This window comes from Urocitellus parryii, chromosome 11 (genome assembly GCF_045843805.1).
Source record: "Urocitellus parryii isolate mUroPar1 chromosome 11, mUroPar1.hap1, whole genome shotgun sequence".
NCBI lineage: Eukaryota > Metazoa > Chordata > Mammalia > Rodentia > Sciuridae > Urocitellus > Urocitellus parryii.
In genome coordinates, this window is record NC_135541.1 from 12,013,383 (window position 1) to 12,036,363 (window position 22,981).

The window sequence follows — 22,981 nt, forward strand, 5'->3', positions numbered from 1 at the left end:
TTTTCATATGGAATGGAATTGCTGGATTGTGTGGCAATTCTGTACTTAGAGTTTGATGAAAATCATTGGCTGTTAAGACAAAGAGGATGGAGGTTGAATTTCTGGTTTCAGAAATATCACTGAATTACATGAGACAATTGGGGAGGGCTAGAATGAAGGCAAGGAGATGGGATCGTATATTACAGATTGTATATGCAGAGCCATGCTGAAGCTAAGATGGGAGCAGGAGTGGAAAGGAGACAAATGAAATAGCACCAAGATAGGGACTCAACAGAACTTGAAATAAGGGCTCAGGAGCACAAGGATTCAGGCGATGCCAAGCCTACCCAGGTGAGAGTTGTTCCCCTTGACAAATAAGAAAGGCAGGAGGGGAGTCCAAGTAACATTTGCAGTTTTAATTTCTAATGTCGTGAGGCAGGGCTCAGTCAACAGATGGAACTTATTGAATTGCCATGCATTCATCTTCGTGAAAAAGAATTTTGGCCTTGTTCCTTCATTACTAAGAAAATAGGACAGTACATGAGCAGCTGACCTGCCTTAGGATTAGCCAGCAGATTTTGTGTATTCTTCTAATAATCAATAAAGTATGGTTAGATTGATAGTTTAAAGCCATTTTAATGTTAAAAAATACTTTCCTGAAAGAGGCCATTGAATAAAGTCACGGAAAAAGAAAGCAAATCATTGTTTTAAGTATCAATTCATCTCATAAATGTGGGTTACCACAAAGCGTTGGTGGCTCACCAGAAATTGCCTTTTGGTACCCCGTATTTGCAAACTGATTCCTCTTCATTTCATGGAGTGAGATCAATTAGTCTAAACTAAAATACTTCAAAGGTTTTGGTTGTTTACTGGTTTGGGTTTCAAATTAGTACATGTTAATTGCTGAATTGGTAGCCATATTTGTTTGCTTTATGTATTTGTAAACAGTGTGAGCAAAGATAACTTTTTCCATTTGCTGCAGCAATATAAATAATGGAACATTGTGATCCTAGTAGAGGAGGATTTTCTGTTAGTATTACAGAATAATGTAATTAGGCGCTATATGGAACTTGAAAACATTACAGTTTTTGTTCTGGTTGTGGTTTTATGCTTTCCTAAAATGTGGCCTGAAACAGTTTATTAGTAAATATGCTGAATTGCTTTTTTTGGCAAGTGCATTTCAATACTGAATCCAAGTAAAAATACAAATATTTACTTATAAAAGTTGTTGGTTTGGTAATATTTTTACTATGGCCATTGACCCACTAGTGAAATGTTAGGGCATTGCTAGATTTGTTCCTGTTTATTTAAAGGCCAAGAGGGAAAAAGAGAAAGCTAACATTAATTGAAGCTTGTTAATGTGCCACAATATTTGGTATGTTAATATCCCCTTTTTACTTTCCTAGAAGCTCATTGAGGAAACTTAATGTCCCTTTTTCTAGCAAGAGAAATAATACTCAAAGAAGTTTAGGAATTGAGAAGAGTATTATTTTTGTATGAAGATTGAACCCAGTGTTTCATGTATGCCAGGCACGTGCTCTGTCACTGAGCTACACCCCAAGTCAAAGCTGATTTTAAATTCTATATGAAAATATAAACCATCCAAAATAACCAAAGTGTTTTGTTTTTGTTTTTGTTTTTTTTAAGAATCAAATTGGAGTAGTTATATTTCCTGCTCGCAAGATTTAAGCTATAAGACAGTGTGATATTGGAGAAGGAATACACATAGAGATCAGTAGAAGAAGGGAGTCCAGAAATAGACCCAAAAATATCTGGCATTCATTTTTGTCAAAGGCAATATAATGAGAAAAGAAAAAAATTTCAACATATTGTGTTAGAACAACTGAGAATTCATATAGAGATAAAAATGAACCTCACTTGAGAGGGTTATAGACCTAATGTAAAAGCTAAAGCTACAAAACTTCTAGAAGAAAATTCAGGAGAAACAGCTTTGCGAACCTGGGGTCACAAAAGATTACTTGGGATACAAAGAGCAAAAATTTCAAAGACATACTGGATTTGATCAAAAGTAAAATTTTGCTTTTCAAAAGACACCATTAGTAGAACAAAAAAATCCACATGGGGAAGCTGGGAATATAGCTCAGTTGGTAGAGTGCTTGCCTTACATGCACAAGGCCCTGGGTTCAGTCCCCAGCACTGCCAAAAACAAAAACAAAACACTTTATGGGGTATGTGGTGCATACCTGTAATCCCAGCTATTTGTGATACAAAGGCAGGAGGATCACAAGTTCAAGACTAGCCTGGGCGGGCTGGGGATGTGGCTCAAGCGGTAGCGCGCTCGCCTGGCATGCGTGCGGCCCGGGTTCGATCCTCAGCACCACATACAAAGATGTTGTGTTCGCCAAGAACTAAAAAATAAATATTAAAAATTCTCTCTCTCTCTCCTCTCTCACTCTCTCTTTAAAAAAAAAAAAAAAAAAAAAGACTAGCCTGGGCAATTTAGGGAGACGCTGCTTCAAAATAAAAAAGAGCTGGGGATGTAGTTTATTGCACAAGGCCCTAGGTTCATTCCCTAAAAGCCAAACCGTGGAATGGGAGAAAATATTGTCTTGAATCCATCTGACAAAGGATTTGCTTTCAGAATATGTAAAGAACTCATAATAAAATAAATTATGGTAGAATTGTTTAAAGACTTAGTTATAATGGTAAATAAACATATGAAAAGATGTTTAACATCAGTGTTCATTAGGGAAGTGTGAATTAAAATCGCAAGATACCCCTGCACACCCATTCAAATAGCTGACATTTTAAAGATTGTCAGTACTTAACATTGATAAGATATAGAGCAACTGGAACTCTTGAACACTGTTGATGGAAATGTAAAATAGTAGAACCACTTTGGAAAACTGTTTTGCAGTTTCTTATAAAGTTATGATATAGGTAATTCTACCCAACAGAAACAAGAATGTGTGTCCCACACAAATACTTGTATGTTAATATTCATAATATTCATACCCCCAAACTAGAAACAACCCAGATGTCCATCAACTGATAAATGGCTTACGAAATGTGTACTTTCTATGTATGTTATACTTTCAATAAAAGCTATTAACAAGACATATGCTGTCACGGGAGGGTGCTCCATGTGAAGTGAAAAAAGTAAGGTGCAGAGCGTCAAGCTTGTTTATCAGATATAAATGGAATTATATATGTGTGATAAACAGTAATAAGCTTAATTCATATTATCTCTAGGGAATGATAATGATGCTTGGTAGGGAGGATCAATAACTTTGCTGTTTTTATAATTCAAATATACAGGGGCTGAGGGTATATTCAGCTGTAGGACACTTTCCTAGCACACATGAAGTCCTGGGTTCAAACCCCAGCATGCCAAAAAAGGAAAATACACAAATAAGAATAGTTTGTTAAAAAGCATTCATTAGCTGGGCGTGTTGGTACATGCCTGTAATCCTAGCTATTAAGAAGGCAGAGGCAGAAGAATCACAAGTTTGAGGCCAAATTCTGCAGTTTAGTGTTCTCTAGGTAGAGTTGTCTAGGTCCAGTTCTCTTCTGAAAATTTCATTTATTGAATTCAGTCAGTTACCCTGTAGTTTTAATTTAATGATCCTTAAACAAGTCTAATTCTGCTGTTTAGCATGTTAGTAAAGTGAAGTTTCTTCAAACTTTTCACCAACTGTGAAATTACTTTGGCATTCATTAATGAAGTTTCTCATTCATTGGCAGGTTAATGGGTTTGCTCTTGGTGGATATGAGGTCCCACTGTTGCTTTTCTTGGATACTCCAGTTGAATAACCTCCTTGAATTTATACCCAGAACGATAAGAGTATGAGAGCTAGAAGGAACTGTTTTGTTCCTTCAAAGTCATTCGATGCGGTCATTTTTAAATGTCTTCCAAAGTACCCTTGAGGTTGCTTGCTAATGGCTGGAGTAAGTACCAAAAAGAAAGTGAGGGGAGGTGGGCAAGTGGATCTTTAGCTGGGTTTCCAGCCTGTCCTACCCCACTCAGTGGAGAAGCTCTATGTGTCTGTTCTCTTTGAAATTGTTTTTATTGGGAAAGTAAAATTTCATTGCTGATAACACAATATATTTTACCCCTTTCATTTCACAGATTGATCCCAGTGAGGTTGAAATACATTCCTTAGGGTTATTCATGTAGAGTGATTTGTTTGGAACCTGTTTGTTCCTGTGTCCTGGATATCACACAGATTTGTCCATGAGGCTGCTGCTTACTGGTCCATTGATCCCCTTTATATCTCCTCCTGGATTTATCCAGCCATTGGGGTCTCACAACATCCCCTACTGCCAGTTGTAACTTACTTGGGAGCTTGGTCTAAGGTACTAGTTTTGCTGAATGTGGCTGGTTCCTATTTCAGCCTTTATAATCACACCAGAGACCTCCCCTAACCAAGAGATGGCTGTTTGGAATTGTGTAACATGAAGGAGTTTGTTAGTCACCAGTTTCCAGAACATATTTCTCTAGAGCCCTAGGGTTTATGCAGCCCCTCTGGGAGAAGGATGGCGTTCAAGAGTTGGGGCCTGTATGCTGCTTGAACTCCAAAAAGCAATTACTTTTTATCTGTTGAATATGCTGGACTTCCACAGAAGGTTACTCTGGAGGGAGAAGAAGGGAGGAAGGAAGGGACCAGCCTCTCCCTGTCAGGATGAGGGAACTGGGGGTCTTACATGTTGCTTTCCATTAGCTGGTGAGGCAGTGTGAGATAGTGAAAGGAAGAGGGATCTAGAACCAAGTGACCTTCTCTGAGCTCGGTTTCTACTTCCGGCCAGGTGTGGTGGCACAATGCCTGTAATCCCAGCTGCTTGGGAAGCTGAGGCAGGAGGATCCCAATTTCAATGCCTCAGCAATTTAGCAGGCACTGTCTCAAAATAAAAAATAAAAAGGGCTGGGGATGTGGCTCAGTGGCAAAGCACCTCTGGGTTCAGTCCCCAGTAGTAAATTTGGAATGCTGATCCCTATATGGTTTTTCATTTTGTTTTGTTTTTCCCTGTGCTGGGGATTGAACCTAGGCCCTTGCACAGACTAGCTAAACACTTCACCACTCTATGGTTACATCCCCAGTCCCCTACGTAATTTCACCAAGACCCAAGGTAAGATAATGGCCATGAAAGAATTTTATCAATTATAACCCCCTAGACCAGTGTTTCTCAACCAAGGGTGATTCTGTTTTTTCTCCCTTACCTTTGGAAATTTGACAGTGTCTGGAAATGTGTTTGACTGTCACCGCAGGGTGGGGTGGGGGTGTTGGGGGTGAGGGAGTGAGCGTGTCTAGCAGATGGGGGCAGGGATGCTGCTGAAGACCCTGCAGTGCTCAGGACAGCACCCACTAGGAATCACCAGCACAAAGTATCTGGAGTGCCAACCCACGGAGCTACCCCAGCCTCCCGACTAGCACACAGCACAGCCACGCGTCCCTCTGTGTGCATGTGTGAGTTCAGCAGCAAACACAAGGTGGGAATGAAGCAAAGAAAAAGGAAGACTAGGGCTGTGGCTCAGTGGTAGAGTGTTTACCTAGCATGTGTGAGACCTGGGTTCAATCCCCAGCATGGCACCAAAAAAAAGGTGGGGGGAAATCCCAAAATAATAAGAATGACTTTACAGAAAGCATAGCCCACAGTTCTTAAGGTTTTGTTTTATTTTGTTTTGTTTTTAAACCAAGTGCATGCCTGTACAACAAAACAAAAGAACTATGTTATTTATAAAGTCATAGTCCATTGGAAAATAAATAAATTTATTTATTTATTTATTTATTTATTTTTTAAACTGGTAGTGGGGATTGAACCCAGGGCCTCACACATGCTAACACTGAGTTACATCTCCAGCCCTTTCTTTTCTTGGGGGTGGGGGGTACTGGGGATTGAACCCAGAGATGCTTAATCACTGAGCCACATCCCCAGCCCTTTTTAAAAAATATTTTATTTGGAGACAGGGTCTTGCTAAGTTGCTTAGGGCCTCAGCCTCCTGAGCTGCTGGGGTTACAGGCATGCGCCATTGCGCCCTGCTCATCCCTAGCCCTTTTAAAAAATTATTGGGATAGGGTCTTGCTAAATTTCCCTGGCTGACCTTGAACTTGGTTGCAATCCTCTGCCTCAAGGGCAAAGAAGAAGTGGGAAAAGCTAATTTACAATGCTGTTTAGGCAATATGAAAAGAACAAGAACTGAAGGGTGAATTTGAGTGTGCAAATTGGAAATCTGATGGTTGTTAAAGGAGGCTCTCCACAGGTGAAAAGGTGGATTTAGAAGACAGTTGGGAGACATGAGTGGGAAGCACAGTGGGACAGGAGGAGAGGGAGGAGACAAGCACATTGCAGTGTGACTGAGTTGCTTGTTTAAAATTATGGAAGTCAGGTCCAGTGGCATATGCCTGTAATCTCAGCTATTCAGGAAGCTGAGACAGGAGGATTGTAAGTTTGAGACTGGCCTGGGAAACAGTGAGACTGTCTCAAACCAAAGAATAAAAACAGGACTGGGATTGTAGCTCAGTGTAAAGTGCCCCTGGGTTCAGTCCCCAGTACCAAATAAACAAATAAATAATAAAATTATGGAGATTTTCCACATTACTTTAATTATTATTTTCAGGTAGAATATTGAAACTATTAATAGTTAACAGTTTATGTATTTGGGAGGAACTGAAATCCAGAGCTTTTACTTCAGTGTTCATTATCTAACCTAAACCATTAGAATGCCATTATAAATTAGGATAATTTATAATTATTGTAATGTGCTGACATAATTGTTGACAGATTTGTACTTAATGTTACTTTGACAAATGTTTACAAGTTAGAACTAATGTTACTGATTTTTTTTTTTTTTTTGTCAAATCCTACACATATAAACCTCAATTCCTGTTGGATAGATTTTAAATGATTAACTGAAGCAAACAGTTTAAGCAACATAATTCACTTTTTACTAGGCAGATAGACCTAAGAAAGCTGTTAAATTTTTGGCATAATTTCAGATGACTAAACTAAAATCTATTAGTTGTAGGGGTTTTTTTTTTAATCATTTCAACATACTCTTGAGTGTGAGAAGCCCTGAGCTTGTGTGCTCACTAATATCCCGTTCTAATTAGAAGCCAAAATATATTACTGCTCCTGTCCCATGTTTTGTCTTAACACTAAATAAATGCTACTCATCTTATGTACTCCCAGAAAAGATAATCTGTGAGCATTGAAAAATCAACTTTTTTCCTTATTCTACCTACAATGTGAAATTTATATCAGGGCTGGGGATGTGGCTCAGTGGCAAAGCACCTTCTGTTTTAAATGACTTTTTTCTCTTCACTTGGTTTCTTAGCGTATATAAGTTTAGTGACTCAGATTTATTATGGGGCTTAGTAGATTGAATGACAATGAAAAGTTGCTGAGGACATAGGTCAGTGGCAAAGCGCTCACCTAGCAGTGCAAGGCCCTTGGTCCACCCCCAGCACCACAAAAACTACCAAAAAAAGCACTTACACAGTGAAAAAATGTGTCTGTTTTTGGAAGCCCTGAAATTCAGGCAGGTCCTTCCAACTCCTTTGCAACCGCTGACTTAATTCATCATTTGCATCAATAGTGTCTTAAGTGCAAAAATGTTGTTATATGTTAAAAATATTTAACCTCCTTTGCCGTCATTCGTCTTTGTCCAGGAGGCTTTCTACCATATCCTTCCTTACCTGTGGATCCCTTACCCAAGAATTGTCATTGAGTGTGCTCACTGCCATTCCTCAGAAGATTCCAGTCTTAGCCAAAGTCCTGTTTTACCCCACAGTGCCTGCCTTTGATACCATCTTTCAGTTCTGCCTAGCATGGAATACTGGCAAGGTCAAGGGAAAGCTGTTGAGAAAATGAAGAATATATAGGTAACCTTGTCAGTCAGATGAACAGAGAAGCGAAAATCTGAAGTCTGGTCCTTGGGTTTGGAGTGTGTCTCAATGGTAGAGAATGCTTGCATTACATGCTACAGACCCTAGATTCTATCCCTAGTACCACCCAAAACCAAACCAAACCAAACCAAAACATACCTGAAGTCTGGACCTTACCTCTGACCACAGTGGTATCCTTCTAACTGCTGTGTGTATCTTTGCTGGAAACTTCTTCAAATCTGTCCTCATTCTGCCAGAATGGACTATACAAAGTCCACATTTAACATTTGCTTTGCTATTTAAATTCATTTATTTCTTCCCTATTGCTTATAGAGACCAGGACCCTGAATATGGCAGAAGGCTGTTTTGTTTCGTGTTCTGCGTCCCACTTGACAATTTAGTGACAAGGAACTCCTTGTAGCCCATTGCTAATGCTGCCTTCCCTGGTAGTTAAGTACCTCCTTAGTGCTTCTAGTACATACTTTTTCTGTAATTGTGCCTTGCACTTTGTTTTTAATTATCAGTTGGTACCAACACTAGATAGTGAACTTTGTGTGCGCAGGAACTTATTACTCCCCAGGGCCGTGCATAGTGCCTGGTGCACAGCAGATACTCAGTTTGCATAACTAAGGCAATGCACACACCACAAGTTTTGGAAGGTGTTTGGTCTCCATGTGAATCCAAAGTTAATGTAGTAGTTTCACATATCCAGGGAGACTGCAGTGGGCAGCATAGCGTGGCAATGAGGGGCCCAGGCAGCCTGGGTTCAAAGTTGCAGTTTTATCATCTATTAAATGAGGCTCAGGAAAGAAGTTTATTGTAAAAATTAGATGAGAAAATTTAATTCAGTAGCATTGGTGCTTAGAAAATGTTTTTAACTTTGCTGTTGTTTAATATTCTTGAAAACAATGTAGATATTTTAAAAAATCAACATTAAGGGAATTTGGTATTAAAAGGTTATTTGGTGTCTTTTGTAAATAGCCTTAGTGTTTTTGTAGTTATCCAGGTAGAAGTTCTCAGCATTCCTTTGACCCAAATATACTCACAGACACACACACACTTCATTAGTTGTTACAGCCTTGTAAGTTCTGCCAGCAACATGTCTTTCTGTCCATATCCTGCACACATTAGCTGAATCTTCCTAAAGCATAGCTTTAGTCATGTTACTTCTTTCTAAACCCTCTTGGAGACGTACCCTGCCTACTTAGTGAGGTGCTGCGTAGACTCCGTGGCCAGGTTCTGGTTGGTGCTTTCTGTGGAATGGCCCAAGATTCCTTTCTGGCCTCATCTGCTGTCTTCCTGGATTTGCCTGGTGTTTCACCCTTGGGCCACTCCTGGTTTCCCTGCTTTTCTGCTCCATTCAGTGTGCTCTCATCCTCTAGGTCCCAGCTGTTAAAAGTCCACCTTGCCTCCAAGACAACTAAAATACCAACTCTTTCTTGAAGACTTAAAAAAGTCTTCACCACCAAATGTGTCCCCACCTCCTCCTCTAGATCTTGAAAACACTCTCATGGCGTGGAGGTTCTGCTTTGGGTCATGTTTTTGGCTGCTTGACTTCTTATCCCTTTTGGATCACAGAGACTCTAGGGAGAAAGTAGTTCTTTATCTGTGACTCTTATTGAAGCCAGGCCTCTTGTCCTTCAGTGCTCAGTAAATATTTGGAATTTCATTTTGTTCTTGAAATGGTTTTTAAGTGGGGAAAGAACATAAATCACAGTTACTAAGTGCAGTGCCCTGTTCTTCCAATCATTTTACACATAACATGCTGTTCCATTCTCACTTCTCCCCAGGCAGGGATAGGCACTGTCAAGTGTTCTTGTTTTGTTTTGTTTTGAGATGGTCACTGTGTGGATTGGGCTGACCTAAAACTAGTGGGCTCAACTAATCCCCCTGCCTCATCTTCCCAAGTGCTGGAATTATAGGAGCTTCAATCACTTATTTTGATTGATTTATTGATTGATTGCAATGCTGGGGGGGTGGTCAAACCCAGAGCCTCATGCCTGCCAGGCAGGTGTTGTAGCACTTAGGCACACCCCCAGTTTTCCTTTTTTCCATATGAGGAAGTTGACACCTGAAGAAGTTATATAATTGCCTAAGGACTAAGTCGCACAGGTCATAAGTAACCCAACCAGTATTCACAATCATGTTTAATCTTTCTTCCCGCAAGCCCACATATCCCCATAACTGGAGTATAACCACTATACTGCTTCCCATTTTTCAAAGAATAAATACTATATACTTGACTGATGTGCTCTAAGAGTAAAAAAAAATTTCCCTAGTGCCTTCCACTTAATAAATGTTGATTAAATCCATGTGTGTAAGGGAAAGAAACTATTGGTACCTGGTTCTCTATTGAATTTTTCATTTGAATCAGAGTAGGAAACAACATAATAGCAACAATGGAATATACATAGATATACATAGGGTATAATGAAACCCTAATTCTTATATTTACACTTGCAAAAATGATAATCCAGTTATTGATAGAAATGATGAGGACCTAGAGGTGCTGGAGATATTAGAGAAGAAGGGTCTTACTGGAAAATACTCTTCAGCAATTTATAAGTCTTCAGCCCATTTGGATTCATTTTATCTCCAGCCAGTGCACAGAGCGAAGTATTTCCTGGCTTCCTTTGTTGACAATTTCTCATTGATTCTAAGTAATTTCAGGTTTTTATTACCATTGCTAAGTCAAACATCTGTGGTTTCTGTTGTTTCCTTGAGGGACCAAAAGTAACATAGTAACATACTTATGCCTAGTTACAGTCCAGAAAAGCATTTGTTGTCCCATATAACAATCGATTAGACCCCTGTGGTTATGGGAACCTCTCCATGAAGTTTAGCCCTTGGTATAGGAAAGAGCCATGACTTTGGAGTTGGCCTGGATTTGAGTTCTACTTTTTTAGTTGTGTGTAGTAAATAACTTTACTCCTTCTGAATTGTTTCCTATTCTGAAGGATGGGATCATAATAAATCACATAAGGTGATACAGTACCTGACACTATAAATGTTAGCACCTCCAGGGTACCCCCCCACAAATGTAATATAAACGTGTAATTGTGTTTGTATAAGCTTGATAATAATTCTTTTTTCCCAGCTTCCCTTTAATAATTAAGCTTGTCATTTTCCTACATATGCCCACATGGGAATTAATTATATTTTAGTTATATGTCCACAGCTATTTCTTATTTTATGCATTCTTGAAAGTTATACAGCTGTCAGAATTCTGAAAGTTGAATCATGTGCTGTATGCACTCATTTAGAAGGACCCTTTTGTGAGTTTGGCTTTTCTTTTCTTTCTTTTTTTTCTCCCTTAATATTAGTTGTAGTTGGGCACAGTACCTTTGTTTTATTTATTTATTTTTATGTGGTGCTAAGGATCGAACCCAGGGCCTTGCACGTGCTAGGTGAGCACTGTACTGCTGAGCTGCAACCACAGCCCAAGAGTTTGGCTTTTCTTGAAGCAGAGCACACCATTGAAGACTTTCACATTTGCCTTCCATATCTTTATTTCTGCTGAGTAGTTTGCTTGTTCTGATCAGAATCCTGGTAATAGATGTTCACCCGAGAAATTCCTATATATTTTCCAGCTCCTGTCTAGTGTGGACGGCCACAGGAAGGCTAAGGTCTTATAAAAGAGCCACCTTCCTAGTCTATTTCCTAAAGACCCTGCAGCAATATTGACTTTTGAGAAGCTGATTAGCAGACTAAATTTACCATCTCCAGGTCTTTGGTCTGGCACACTTTCTTGGTTAATTCACATGACTTGGCTTACATGTGGACACCTGGGACTTTGCCTCAAAGGATTAAGTAACACAATTTGAAACTGACTTATAACTATTTTTCCCCCTCATAAATTGGGCCCTGAGCATCTTTTGTAAATCAGGAATTTTCTTGAAAATTCTCACTAAACTCTGTCCCAAGTGTACTTTTCTATAAAAGCACATTCTTGTTTGTTCTTTCATAACAAATGCACTTGGTGGTTATAATAGCATTGATAGAAACATGATTGAACAGGAAAGCAGCCTGTTATAAAATAGGTCAATTTGATTTAATCCACGTTCAAAGCATAAAAATAGCTTTATTAAACACAGTACAGCTCAAGGAAAATCTATTACATTTTAAAAAGGAAAATGATCTAGTTAAGCAGTAGTTCTAAAGGAATTCCATGTATATGTACACACACACATAAATTTATGTGTGTGTGTACATATATATATGATGTGTTCATATAAGCAATTGCTAATGCCATTGACAAAGTCAACTCTCCAGAATAGGAAAAGACAGTTTCTGGTTTTTAGCTGTGGCTCAACTATAGTGTGATCCTATGTAAGCCAGGGAGTTGTATTTTAAGAGAGGATTAACTATTACTTTATACTTTTGACATCTTTTGAGTTTTACTGGGGAGATGACAGAACTTAATACCACTTATTGAATTTGTGTCAGACAGTACTGGAGACTTCCGTTTTCATAACACAAGCAACTCTGAAAGGTTTTCACCCCAGGTCTGAGCAGGTTGAGGCTGGGTGAGGTTATGTAATTGACCAAGGTCAGAGAGCTGGCAGGTGGGGACACAAGCAGCAGTGTTCACCGGGCTCTTCTTGGGCTACAGGGCAGTGCTCTTGCCACTCCATCCACCTGGAGAGTACATCCTGGAAGCTGCACCCTTTCTTTCAGACATTTAAGAAAGAAACAGTTGCTTGGCGCACAGTTTCTAGGATCTTAAAAACTTAACTGGAAATTTCTGTAACTTTTCATATTTGTAAACTGCCAATTGACTGTGGTACTTAAGTTTTGCTCTATACTCTTTTTTGAACTGGGAATTGAACCCAGGGATGCCTTACCACTGAACTGAGCCACTTCCTCAGACTTTTTTATTTTTTATTTGGAGACAGGGTCTCGCTAAGTTGCTGAGGTTGGCCTTGAACTTGAGATCTACCTGCCTCCCAAATTTCTGGGAACGTAGACATGTTCCGCTGAGCCCTGGCTTGCTTGTACATCTTGATTTGAGTTATACAGAATAAAAGATAATTGCTTAGCAATTTTAATCAATTTTGAGACATAGGTTAAAATTTAGCACTGATAACTACACCTTAGACTTAAGAATATTGGAGGCTTGAATGTTCAAAATGTTAAATGTAAACTGAGGTAAGGTCTTAATTTTCAAATAATAAGTTATTGATAAATTGAAAGGGGCTATAATCTTTTATTTCCTTGGGTATTTTGTTGTTTTATTGTTATGGGGTTTTTGTTGTTTTGGTTTTGGTTTGAGACCAGCTGTCCCTGTGTTGTTCAGGTGGCCTGGAATTCCTGGGCTTAAGCAAAATCCTTCTGCCTCAGCCTCCTGAGTACTTGGGCTATAGGCACACACTATCGTGCCTTGCTTTTCCCCTATGATGTTTTACAGTAATGTTTCAAAAAAAAAATTCTATATGATTTGTTTTGTTCCTCTTCAAGCAGTGGAGGTCCATTGGTCATTGTAGCTTTTGAAGAGTCAATTCTGCAGGAGCATGTATTGCTCCAGCTTGTTCTTTTTATGGGCTAGTAGCCAAAATACATTTCTGCAATCAGATTTTATAGCTTGCTTGTTAGTTCCTGCTAATTATGTTTGTTTGTAATTATTTGTAGTGAAGTAAAGCTTTATTATCTGTGGCATGGTGAGAGCAAAGATTTTTCTAAATGTAAAAATAAAGTTGCATCAAGTAATTAGAAATTGTCCTTAAGTACAATGGCCATCAACATATATTTCACCCCTTTCTTACCAAAAGGTGGATTAAGTGTACACCGGTGTACCTTTGTTGGTTATCCTTTTTAAATTTGTTATAAAATCACTGAGGCATAAGATAAGGTATATTGTATATACAGTTAGTAGGGGCAGAGTTCTCTGATCTTTTGTTATTAAAACAGTGTCACATGACCTGTTAAGGAATTACTTCTTCCAAAAAATGTGTTTATCTACTAACCAGTTTTATAAAGTCCTTTTGGGTACTAGAATGCATTACATTGCATGGTTAGATTGATTTGGAATAATTCCTTCTAGAAAGAATTTGTGCCAATTCTTTTTCCTCTCTGAGAGGAATGGTTGCAGAGTACAGGCTCTGTGCCTAATGTCAATTCCATAAGGCTCTTCTGTGTGTGTGTGTGTGTGTGTGTCCCCAAACTGGATCTGTCATGAGGAAGAGATGTATCTATAATCGAGCATTTTCTTTACTCAAGGGTTATTTGTCATTTCAGACAGCATGGACTTTTGAGAACAGCCTTGAGTTGGGGGAGGCAAAGTTATATAAACTGCATTCATAGTTAAATATTTGCTTCTAGGGAAAAGGTGAAAAATGCTTTGTACTTTTTCCTTTGGCTTTTTCCTCCAAAAGAGCTTGTCATGCAACAACAAGAAAAAGTGGCCAAAGGCAGAAAAAACCTCTTCTCTTTTCCATGTTGGTTTGTTTTTATTGTAAGACAAACCTTTCATGTTTTATTGTTATAAAGCTTAAACCTGGCCTAGAGGTGCCAGTCTTTAGTGGAAACAGCTGCACAGTTGGTGTCCCCTGGTCAGGTGGAACTTTCTTTGAAGCAACATGTTGCCTTTTAAAAGAGAATTGAGCATGTGAGAACTTGACTCTGTAAAACTCATCAGCATTCTGCCATTGTTTATCTCTTAAGTGACTGGCATAGCTAACTTTAAGTAAAACATTGCAATTAAAAACCATTTTATGAATGAAAAAATCTCTCTTTCCTGAAAAGAATACCATATTACTTTTTGTGTTAAAAATATAGAAACATAGATGGGGGGAGATCACTCAAGAATCGAAATTCTGACAGCCCCATTTAATCAAGGCCACAGAACATGTCCCCGATAACTCCTCCTTTTGGTTGGACTGAACTGTGATTTTGAGTTTTTATTTATATTTGCAGTTAGATGCCATTGGTAGGAGCAAAACAGGGTGGTTGGGCACATATCTGGGTTCTAGAGATAAAAGATTTTCTCTTGGTCGATGTTGCAGTGTTTCTCATCTTTTTGATGGAGCGATACTGGTAGCAGAGGACTTAGCATCACTCTTGGTCTCTTGCTAGGAAAAGTTTAGCATCAGAGAGCTTTCTTTCCTTGGGGAAAAATAGAAGAGACAGGCATGGAGTCAAGAGGGACAAGAAAAATGCTGAAATATTTTCCTTTTGGGCTTTTGATTTCTTTGCCAAAAAAATTGCCTCCAGATGGGGAAGAGCAAAAGCTCTGATTGTAAGCCATTATGTTTTTACTGGCCTGCCTCCCCATCCCGTTGCCGGGTTTGGAATCTGTAAGCCAGTCCAAATCCTTTACCTCATTTTCTAGTACCAATTTACTGTCTTACTCATCTTCCAGCTGCAAGGGGTGAGGCAAGTTGCCTTGAAATTGAACCCTCTGCCATTTTATAAACCAAGCAATAGCAGAGTATCAATATCAGTGGCTCCGATTTCTCTGAAGTTCTTGAATCTCACCTACCAGGTAAATTTGCATCTGTGTCATATACACACTAGGATCAGTCTGGAAATGAGTCTGAATAAGCCCTTTGGGCTTTGTGTAGACTTGTTACACAGGGTTGCCTAGCATTCTGAGCTGTTGCATGGGGAGCACAGTTCATGTTTTGACTGTTAAGTGTCACTGGATGCTCCAGTTTCCCTTGGGAGGTCGTAATTGTGGGGGTTGAGGTTGTGGAGAAATCTAGTGTCTGGACATAATGGGTCCAGTGGTGCTGGAGTCTGGCAGACTCAAGCCCACATCATTGCTCCAGAACTAATCAAGGGATGACTTGAAGACAAGTTATTTTCTGTACCTGGAAAATGGGGGAGAATGCCATATTCGCTTGTTTGACATAAACAATTTTTTTTGGAGGTGAGGCTATTGGGTACTCATGAGAAATACTCAAGTATTAAGTTCCTTTCCCTGTCATTATGCCAACCTTGATTGTGGTCTAATTTTTCACCATTTTATTAAATGGAAATTAGGATGATAAGTGATTTTCATATATTGCATTTTAAAGTTGAGCACCAAAATAATATATAACACATGATCTACTGGATAGGGCAAAGTAATTATTTTTAATTAAAATTTATATTTGTGTAGGATATAGTCATATGTATGTAGAGTCTTGTTGCTTACCTATGGGAATATGTTCTGAGAAATACATCATTAGGCAATGTCCTCATTGTATGAACATCATATAATGTAGTTTCACAAACTTAGGTGGGACAGCCTTTGCACCTGGGATGTAGGTATTGCTCCTGGGCTATGAATGTGTACAGCCTGTTACTGTACTGACCATTTTGGGCAGTCATAAACAGTGGCAAGTGTCTGTGTATTTCCACATAGAAAAGGTAAGTAAAAAATCCTATAAAAGATTAAAAATTGTATAATTATGTAGAACACAACACTCACCAAGAATGGCATTGAACTTACTCTGGGTGAGCCAGTGAGTGAGTGGTGAGTGTGAAGGTCTCTAGGACGTTAATGCACATCATTGTAGACTTTACACACCTTATAAATAATAAGGCTACACTACATTTATTTAGAAAATTTTTTCTGGGCTGGGGGAACGGAAAAGCTCAGAGGCCCTTGGTTTGATCCCTAACATCACCCCCTCCCCCACAAAAAAATCAGTAATAAAATAACCTTAGCTTATTTTAACTCTGACTCTTGTAATTACGCTTACACTAAAACACAAATACTTTGTTTATGTTCCAAACATAGCTGTACAAAAAAAAAAAAAAAAATGTTTTCTTTAAGCTGTTTGTGGTGGTGCACACCCAGCAACTCCAGAGGCTGAGGCAGGAGGATCCAAGTTTGAGACCACTCTAAGCAACTTAGCAAGACCCTGTCTATTAAAAAAAAAAAAAAAAAAAAAAAAAGGATGGAGATGTAGCTCAGAAGCACACCTGGTTTTAATCCACAGTACCTATATATCTTTGTTTTATAAGCTTTTTTCGGTTTTTAAAAATTTCTAGGCTTTTTTGTTATGAACTAAGACACAAACACACACATTAGCCTAGGCTTTCATGGTGTGAGGATCCATCAGTATTACCATTTTCCACCTCTACCTACCTTATTTTCCACTGGAAGGTGAAACTTGGATCCTCCTCCTATGATGACAATGCCTTCTAGAATTCCCTCATAAGGACCTGCCTGAGGCTTCTCTCCATGAGATATCATTCTTTTCAGAAATATGTTCATGGTGGTTTGTTTATATTTATTTATTTGTTTGTTTATTTTCACCTTCGATTTGCTTGTATATAGATAATGCACCATGAACAGTCCTCTCTGTTAATGAGACCCTGTCTTTAAAAAAAAAAGAAAGAAAGAAAGAAAGACTGGAAGTGTAGCTCAGTGATTAAGTGTCTCTGGGTTCAATCTCTTCTCCCTGCCCCCCTCCCCCTGCCCCCAGTGCATCAATCAAAGTGCAGAAGTGACCAGGGAAGCATCCTCTGGCACTGTTTATCTGGCTTCCTTATGCAAGATGGGCAGCAGTGCAGAGGGGGCTTAGAATAATCTCTTGGCTGGTTCCCCAGCCCCCTACCCTCATATCCTGTAACTTGTCTAGACAGAATGATGGAGAACAGAGTTTTTATTTCCTATCATGGGCGGGGAGATCAAAGGCATCTATAAAGCTTCTGACAGTAGGAAAGGTTAGAAATGAAAAAATCAACTCTCTACCAAAATATGAAAAGATAACCTGCTTTAGGATGTTCATACTTAAGAAACGTTAATGTTATCTTTGTCAAGTTATTATTATGCAATTTAACATATATATATTTTTTTCCCTTTTTTGTAGGTACTGGTTTGGGATTAGGAATTGTTTTCTCACTTACCTTCTTTAAAAGTAAGTTTGACTTATTTTTTCACACAGTATATATGTGCGTAGCAGGGACACAAGTTTGGAGAAGGCACATCTAAATGGCTGTCGGCCCATCCATTTATGGGTTAGGTAGGCCATTGTAAAACAGACAAAGAATGTGGACTTGAAAGAGGTCAAAATGGGCTGGACAGCTCCTGCATTCCCTCTGGGCGTTGAGTCAGGTGCCTGTTATCTTAAAATATGATATCATTTCAAAAGCCTGTACCTTATGCCAGTGAGTCATTTAGCCAAGTCTTCATGCTCAAATATTTCTAATTAATTATAATTTTTTTCTAAAGGAACTTGAAAATGAGAGTCTTGCTGGTAATAAAAACGAGTGAACCAGAAATACACATGCTTCCTGGCCAAAAATTCTAAGTAAAGGCAGGCAGTATCCCTTTCATTCTTTGGAATAACTTCCAATGTTTGGATCATAAACTGAAGCCAAAGGGGTCACTTTGACCTGTTTCCATGAAGAGCTGTCAGGGACTACATAACTAGAGAATCACGATTAATACTCTGCTGATGTGAAATAATCATTTACAGATTGGTTTAAATAAACTCCATGATTTACTAAACCAAAGTATATAAATATTGGTGAAATTGCTACCTATTTAAAAAATTTGAAGCACCTTACTGAAAGGTATTATTACTTCTGACAAGGTTAAAATATCAAACTGAGCAGATGATTAGAACTGATACCAAAAAACTCTATTTTCATATTGTACTACTTAAATTTTCCTCAAAGCTAGCAGCATAGATGCTTATAAATATTTGCTACATTAATATTTATGTATTAACCCTTTTGTGGTGGCATGGACAAAACATCCACAGCATTGTGGTATCTCGATATGGTGCCCACTGAGGATTTATTGAACCCTTAGCAGATGTATTAAAGGGGTGGGAAACTTTATCCTCTCTAAATGATTCTTTATTGAGATTTTCCTTTTTTTTGCTCAATAGGAAAAATGTGGCCATTGGCCTTTGGTTCGGGCATGGGATTGGGGATGGCCTACTCCAACTGCCAGCATGATTTCCAGGCTCCATATCTTCTACATGGAAAATATGTCAAAGTATGTATACAATTGATTTTTTTTTTTTTTTTTTTGGCAGAAGAAAAAAGTTTCTTCTGAGGTTGTACTTTAGTACAAATTGGCCTTTAGTGATGTTGACACTATTTGGTGTTAAGAGGGTCTCCCCTGGGTCTTTAGTTGCATATGTGCATTCAGGTGTGCACTTCCAGGGTAGATGGCTGGGACTGAAGTCATTATCAATGAGGAAGCATTAGCTAGCTGTAAGTAGCACTTTTCCTTTAAGATCTCAGTGCCCTGTAAGCACCTCACTCAAACTAAACCTGAAGACTCTGGCTCTCGGCCATGATTCTGCATTTTTATTGGAGAAGATAGTCTTGACTAAATTTCCTGTGTTTCTGTCAAAGGTCTTGTCTATAGGTGGAGTTTTCTTTTTACTTTTTGCTGTGCTTGGATTGAAACCAAGGCCTCACGTATGATAGGCAAGTGCTCTACTACAGAGCTACATCCCTGGCCCTTTTAAAAATTTTGTTTTGATATGGGGTCTCGCCGAATTGCCCAGGCTGACCTCAGACTTGCAATCCCTTTGCCTCTAGCTGGGATCACAGGTGTAAGGCAGCACACCTGGACACAACTGGAAAAAGGAAAGAGTGTAGCCTGCCTCCTGAAGTTTGGGTGGCAGCCTTTCCCTTTGCCTTGCTTTAGATGGTTGGTTCCTATGGGGCTTTAAGTGACAAGGTCAGGGGAGGCTGGGTGTTCACGGTTAGAGATATTATTTTTGTGTCTCCAGGGCCTGGAACAAAGAGTAGGCACTGAAGTAAACGTAGAGCAGATGAGTGAAGTGAGTCAAGTCTTCCGCTAGCTGTAGGTGGTAAAGGCCGGGCTCGCTAAAGCACAGCCTTTACAGCAACCCGGCCTCTGGGGAAGAGCTGCACAGACCCTACATGTCTGGGATTCCCCGCTCTCCAGCTTTCCTTTGAGCTGGAACCTTCACTGCGATGGGGCAGCAGCAGATCAGGAGACCTGTGTGCAGGCCGGTCCCTTGCTTCTTACGGGAATCTCAAGTTGTTTCACTTTCAAGCTTCCGTTTTCCATCCGTAAAATGAGGAAGAATTTCTCCCTATGGGGGATTTTTGTTGTTGTTTTGTGGGGTGGATCCTGGGGATTGAACCCAGGACCTCACACATGCTAAGCACATGCTCTGTCACTGAGCTACAGCCCCCAACCTCCATAGGGTTGTGGTGAGGGTTAAAAGTGAAAATGTTTTTAAGCTGTGAGGTGCTATATAAATAGAAACATCAGTTATAGTTGAGGCCAACCAAGAAAGGGTGATTGACTTGTCCATTGTTCCACCATAATAACAAGTAGAGCGGAAAATGTGGCACAAATGCGTGTCCTAATTTGGTCAAGAGCTGAAGCTACAGGGTCACGAAATCTCAAATAACAGTATTTTACCACAGCTCCGCAGCCTCCTCTTTAGGAGCTGCTCGCACTCTGTCAGCTGCCCACCAGCTAACCCGGGAGCTGCAGAGAGTGGGGGCAGGGGGAGTTGATATTAATGAACCACCTCTGAGCCAAAGCCAGCGGGAGGACAGCAGAGGGGGACAAGGAGAGGCACAGCTGCATGGCAGCAGGCTGAGGACAGGCCTTTCCACTGCTCCCTGACTCCACTTTCCTGGCAGCGAGCTGAGTCTGGGGTGGGGGAGAACAAAAAGAACAGGCAGAGAGCAGGTCTTTTTCTTGTTCAAAATGCTTCCATTGTTCCAAACTGGGTTGTCATGGATAATAGCTCAGAGGTGATTATATGGGTATTATATGTTTCATAGCTGGGAGTTACAGTGGAAAATGTTGTTACATATTTTTTTACAGCCTAGTGTATATTGTTCCAAAATGGCCTTGTAACTTCATCTGAACTTGAGTCTATGCCTCAATGTTGTCATCCTCTACTTGCTCTGAAAAGAGGAAGGGCTCATTCAGGGTAGTCATACCATGCTCACTGCTTGTCAAATGACAGCTACGGCCCTGTGGGCCATCTCAGTGGCTTTATCTTCATGTGCTTTCTCTCTAGACCTCCCAGTTGGTCCTGAGAGAGGTGTTATTACCCTCAGTCAGCAGATGAGAAAATGGAATCTTACTGGGGTGAAGATCATATAATTAGTAGGTTGTTTCAAGTGATGTCCTTTGCACTCACCTATGACCCCTTAGATGGTTTTAGGAACATAGTTTGCCAGGGCCTGTTCCATTTCTTGCCCATTCTTTTTCCTCTTAATATTGGGGGAACCGTTCTTAGGAACCTGAGAGGGATATTTACCATCTTCTGGTGAGAGTTTAAAGCAACAGTGTAGGGAGGTTCTGTCCCTTGGGTCTGTCCTGAAGCAGCAATTCAGGTCATCCAGCTGCTGCCTGCATTGTTCTGACCTGAGTATCCTTGCTTCACAGGAGCAGGAGCAGTGACGCACACTGAGAACATCCCAGTGGGAGGACAAGAGAAATCATGTTTATTCCTCAGGAATACTGAAGTGCCCTGGAGTAAGCTGACATTTCTTCTGGAACAATGTTATCAGTAATGCTTTAAACTCCAGCACACTGTTTATGTATTTGAAACCAAGTCTGTTTCTTGTTTTGTATTTTCTCTCTGGAAAATGTAAGGAGGTGATCTTAAATAAATCTAAACAAAAATGGGAAGCTGTGTGCATGGCCTTCGTTTCTTGGCCTTTGGTCTTTGAGCATCAGGCTCTGTTTGAAGCACCTGCTGGAGCCTCTGAGCACCCCTGATGCTGTAGCTGGCATGTGTTCCTTTCCACTTGCCTTCTCATGTGTGGTTACCAGAATCGCCTCCACCTCAAAAATCTGAGGCTGGAGGGCTGCTGCATGGTCCTGTGAAGACGACTGGTGTCTCGAGCACTTCCTCGCTGGAGCAGCTCTTTGGGCCTATATCTTCTCACAGCGTACCTAGAGGGCACGTCCCTGCCCTGCTGAGGGCCAACAGCTGCTGCATTAGCAGGACATGAACCTGATCGTAGATGGCTCACACCATTGATGTCAAATCCTGCAGTTTCACGGAGCTGGAGCTGGTGCAGTCCGGGCTTTGCCCCCCTCCCCCCTGGGGAGTGGCTTTCTTCTGATGGTAGAGAGAGCTCCATGCGCACCCACCTGGCTGAAAGGCCACTTTTGGGGTGGGTGTTGTCTTCTCATAGCACTGAGGCTTTAGGACAAAGGACCACTTCTGATACCCTCTGTGAGTTTGTTCCTGTGGTTTCACTTGAACCAAGTAGGCCGGACGTGAAAAGAGTATTTCAGAGCCAGATACGGTGGCACATAATTGTAATCCCAGGTACTTGGGAGGCTGAGGCAGGAGGATTGTAAGTTCAAGGCCAGTCTGGACAATTTAGCAGTACCCTGTCTCAAACTAAAATGGGTTGGGATGTAGCTCAGTGATTGAGTGCTTATCTAGCATCTAGGAGGCCCTGGGTCCAATCCCTAGCCTTTCAAAAAAAAAAAAGTATACATTAGGGCTGGAGTTGTGTAGCTTCGTGGTAGAGTGCTCATCTTGCACATGTGAGGCACTAGGTTCAATCCTCAGCACCACATAAAAGTAAACTGAAGGCATCATGTTCATCTACAACTAAAAAAATATTTATATATATATATATATATATATATATATATATATATATATTTCATAGGGCTAGAATTATGGCTCAGAGGTATAGAGTGCTTGCCTAGCACAAGGCCCTGGGTTTAATCTTCAGCACCATGTAAAACATAAATAAAGGTATTGTGTCCAACTACAACTAAAAAAAATAAATATTAAAAAATATTATATGTGTGTGTGTGTGTGTGTGTGTGTGTGTGTGTGTATGCAGTTTCTTCTGGAAATGTATAGAACCCCAGAATTCAGGCTTTTGTGTTTAATTTACCGTTTTTATAATAAGATGGGCAGAGCTTGATCCTATTACCCTTCATCTTGTAAGTGGATTTTCGTATATTTTGTTTGTATTTGAAGTACTATGTATTGAACCCAGGGTCACTCTACCATTGAGCTATATCCCCGCCCTTTTTAGTTTGAGACAAGGTCTTACTAAGTTGCTGAGGCTGGCCTTGAACTTGTGATCCTCTTGTGTTAGCCTCCTGAGTCTCTGGGATTACAGGCGTGCACACTGCATCTGACTTCATTTGAGTATAGGCACCGTAGGCAGCAGAGATAAATAGGTAAAAAGCACTGACTTCTAACTTTAGAGAGCCTGTAGGAAAGATAGACATG

At 40.0% G+C, this 22,981-nt stretch overlaps 1 protein-coding gene across 1 annotated transcript in view; it reads left to right on the top strand.

Moving 5' to 3' along the window:
- The window catches only part of Micos10 (mitochondrial contact site and cristae organizing system subunit 10), a 28,309-nt gene extending 6,907 nt beyond the window's left edge, over positions 1 to 21,402 (top strand). The window contains exons 2-4 of the mRNA XM_026400828.2: positions 17,624 to 17,671; positions 18,650 to 18,759; positions 21,157 to 21,402. Coding sequence (XP_026256613.1) covers positions 17,624 to 17,671; positions 18,650 to 18,759; positions 21,157 to 21,171 — 173 coding nt within the window. The 3' untranslated portion in view covers positions 21,172 to 21,402. The remainder of the gene's footprint in view (positions 1 to 17,623; positions 17,672 to 18,649; positions 18,760 to 21,156) is intronic.
- The last annotated feature ends 1,579 nt before the right edge of the window (positions 21,403 to 22,981 follow it).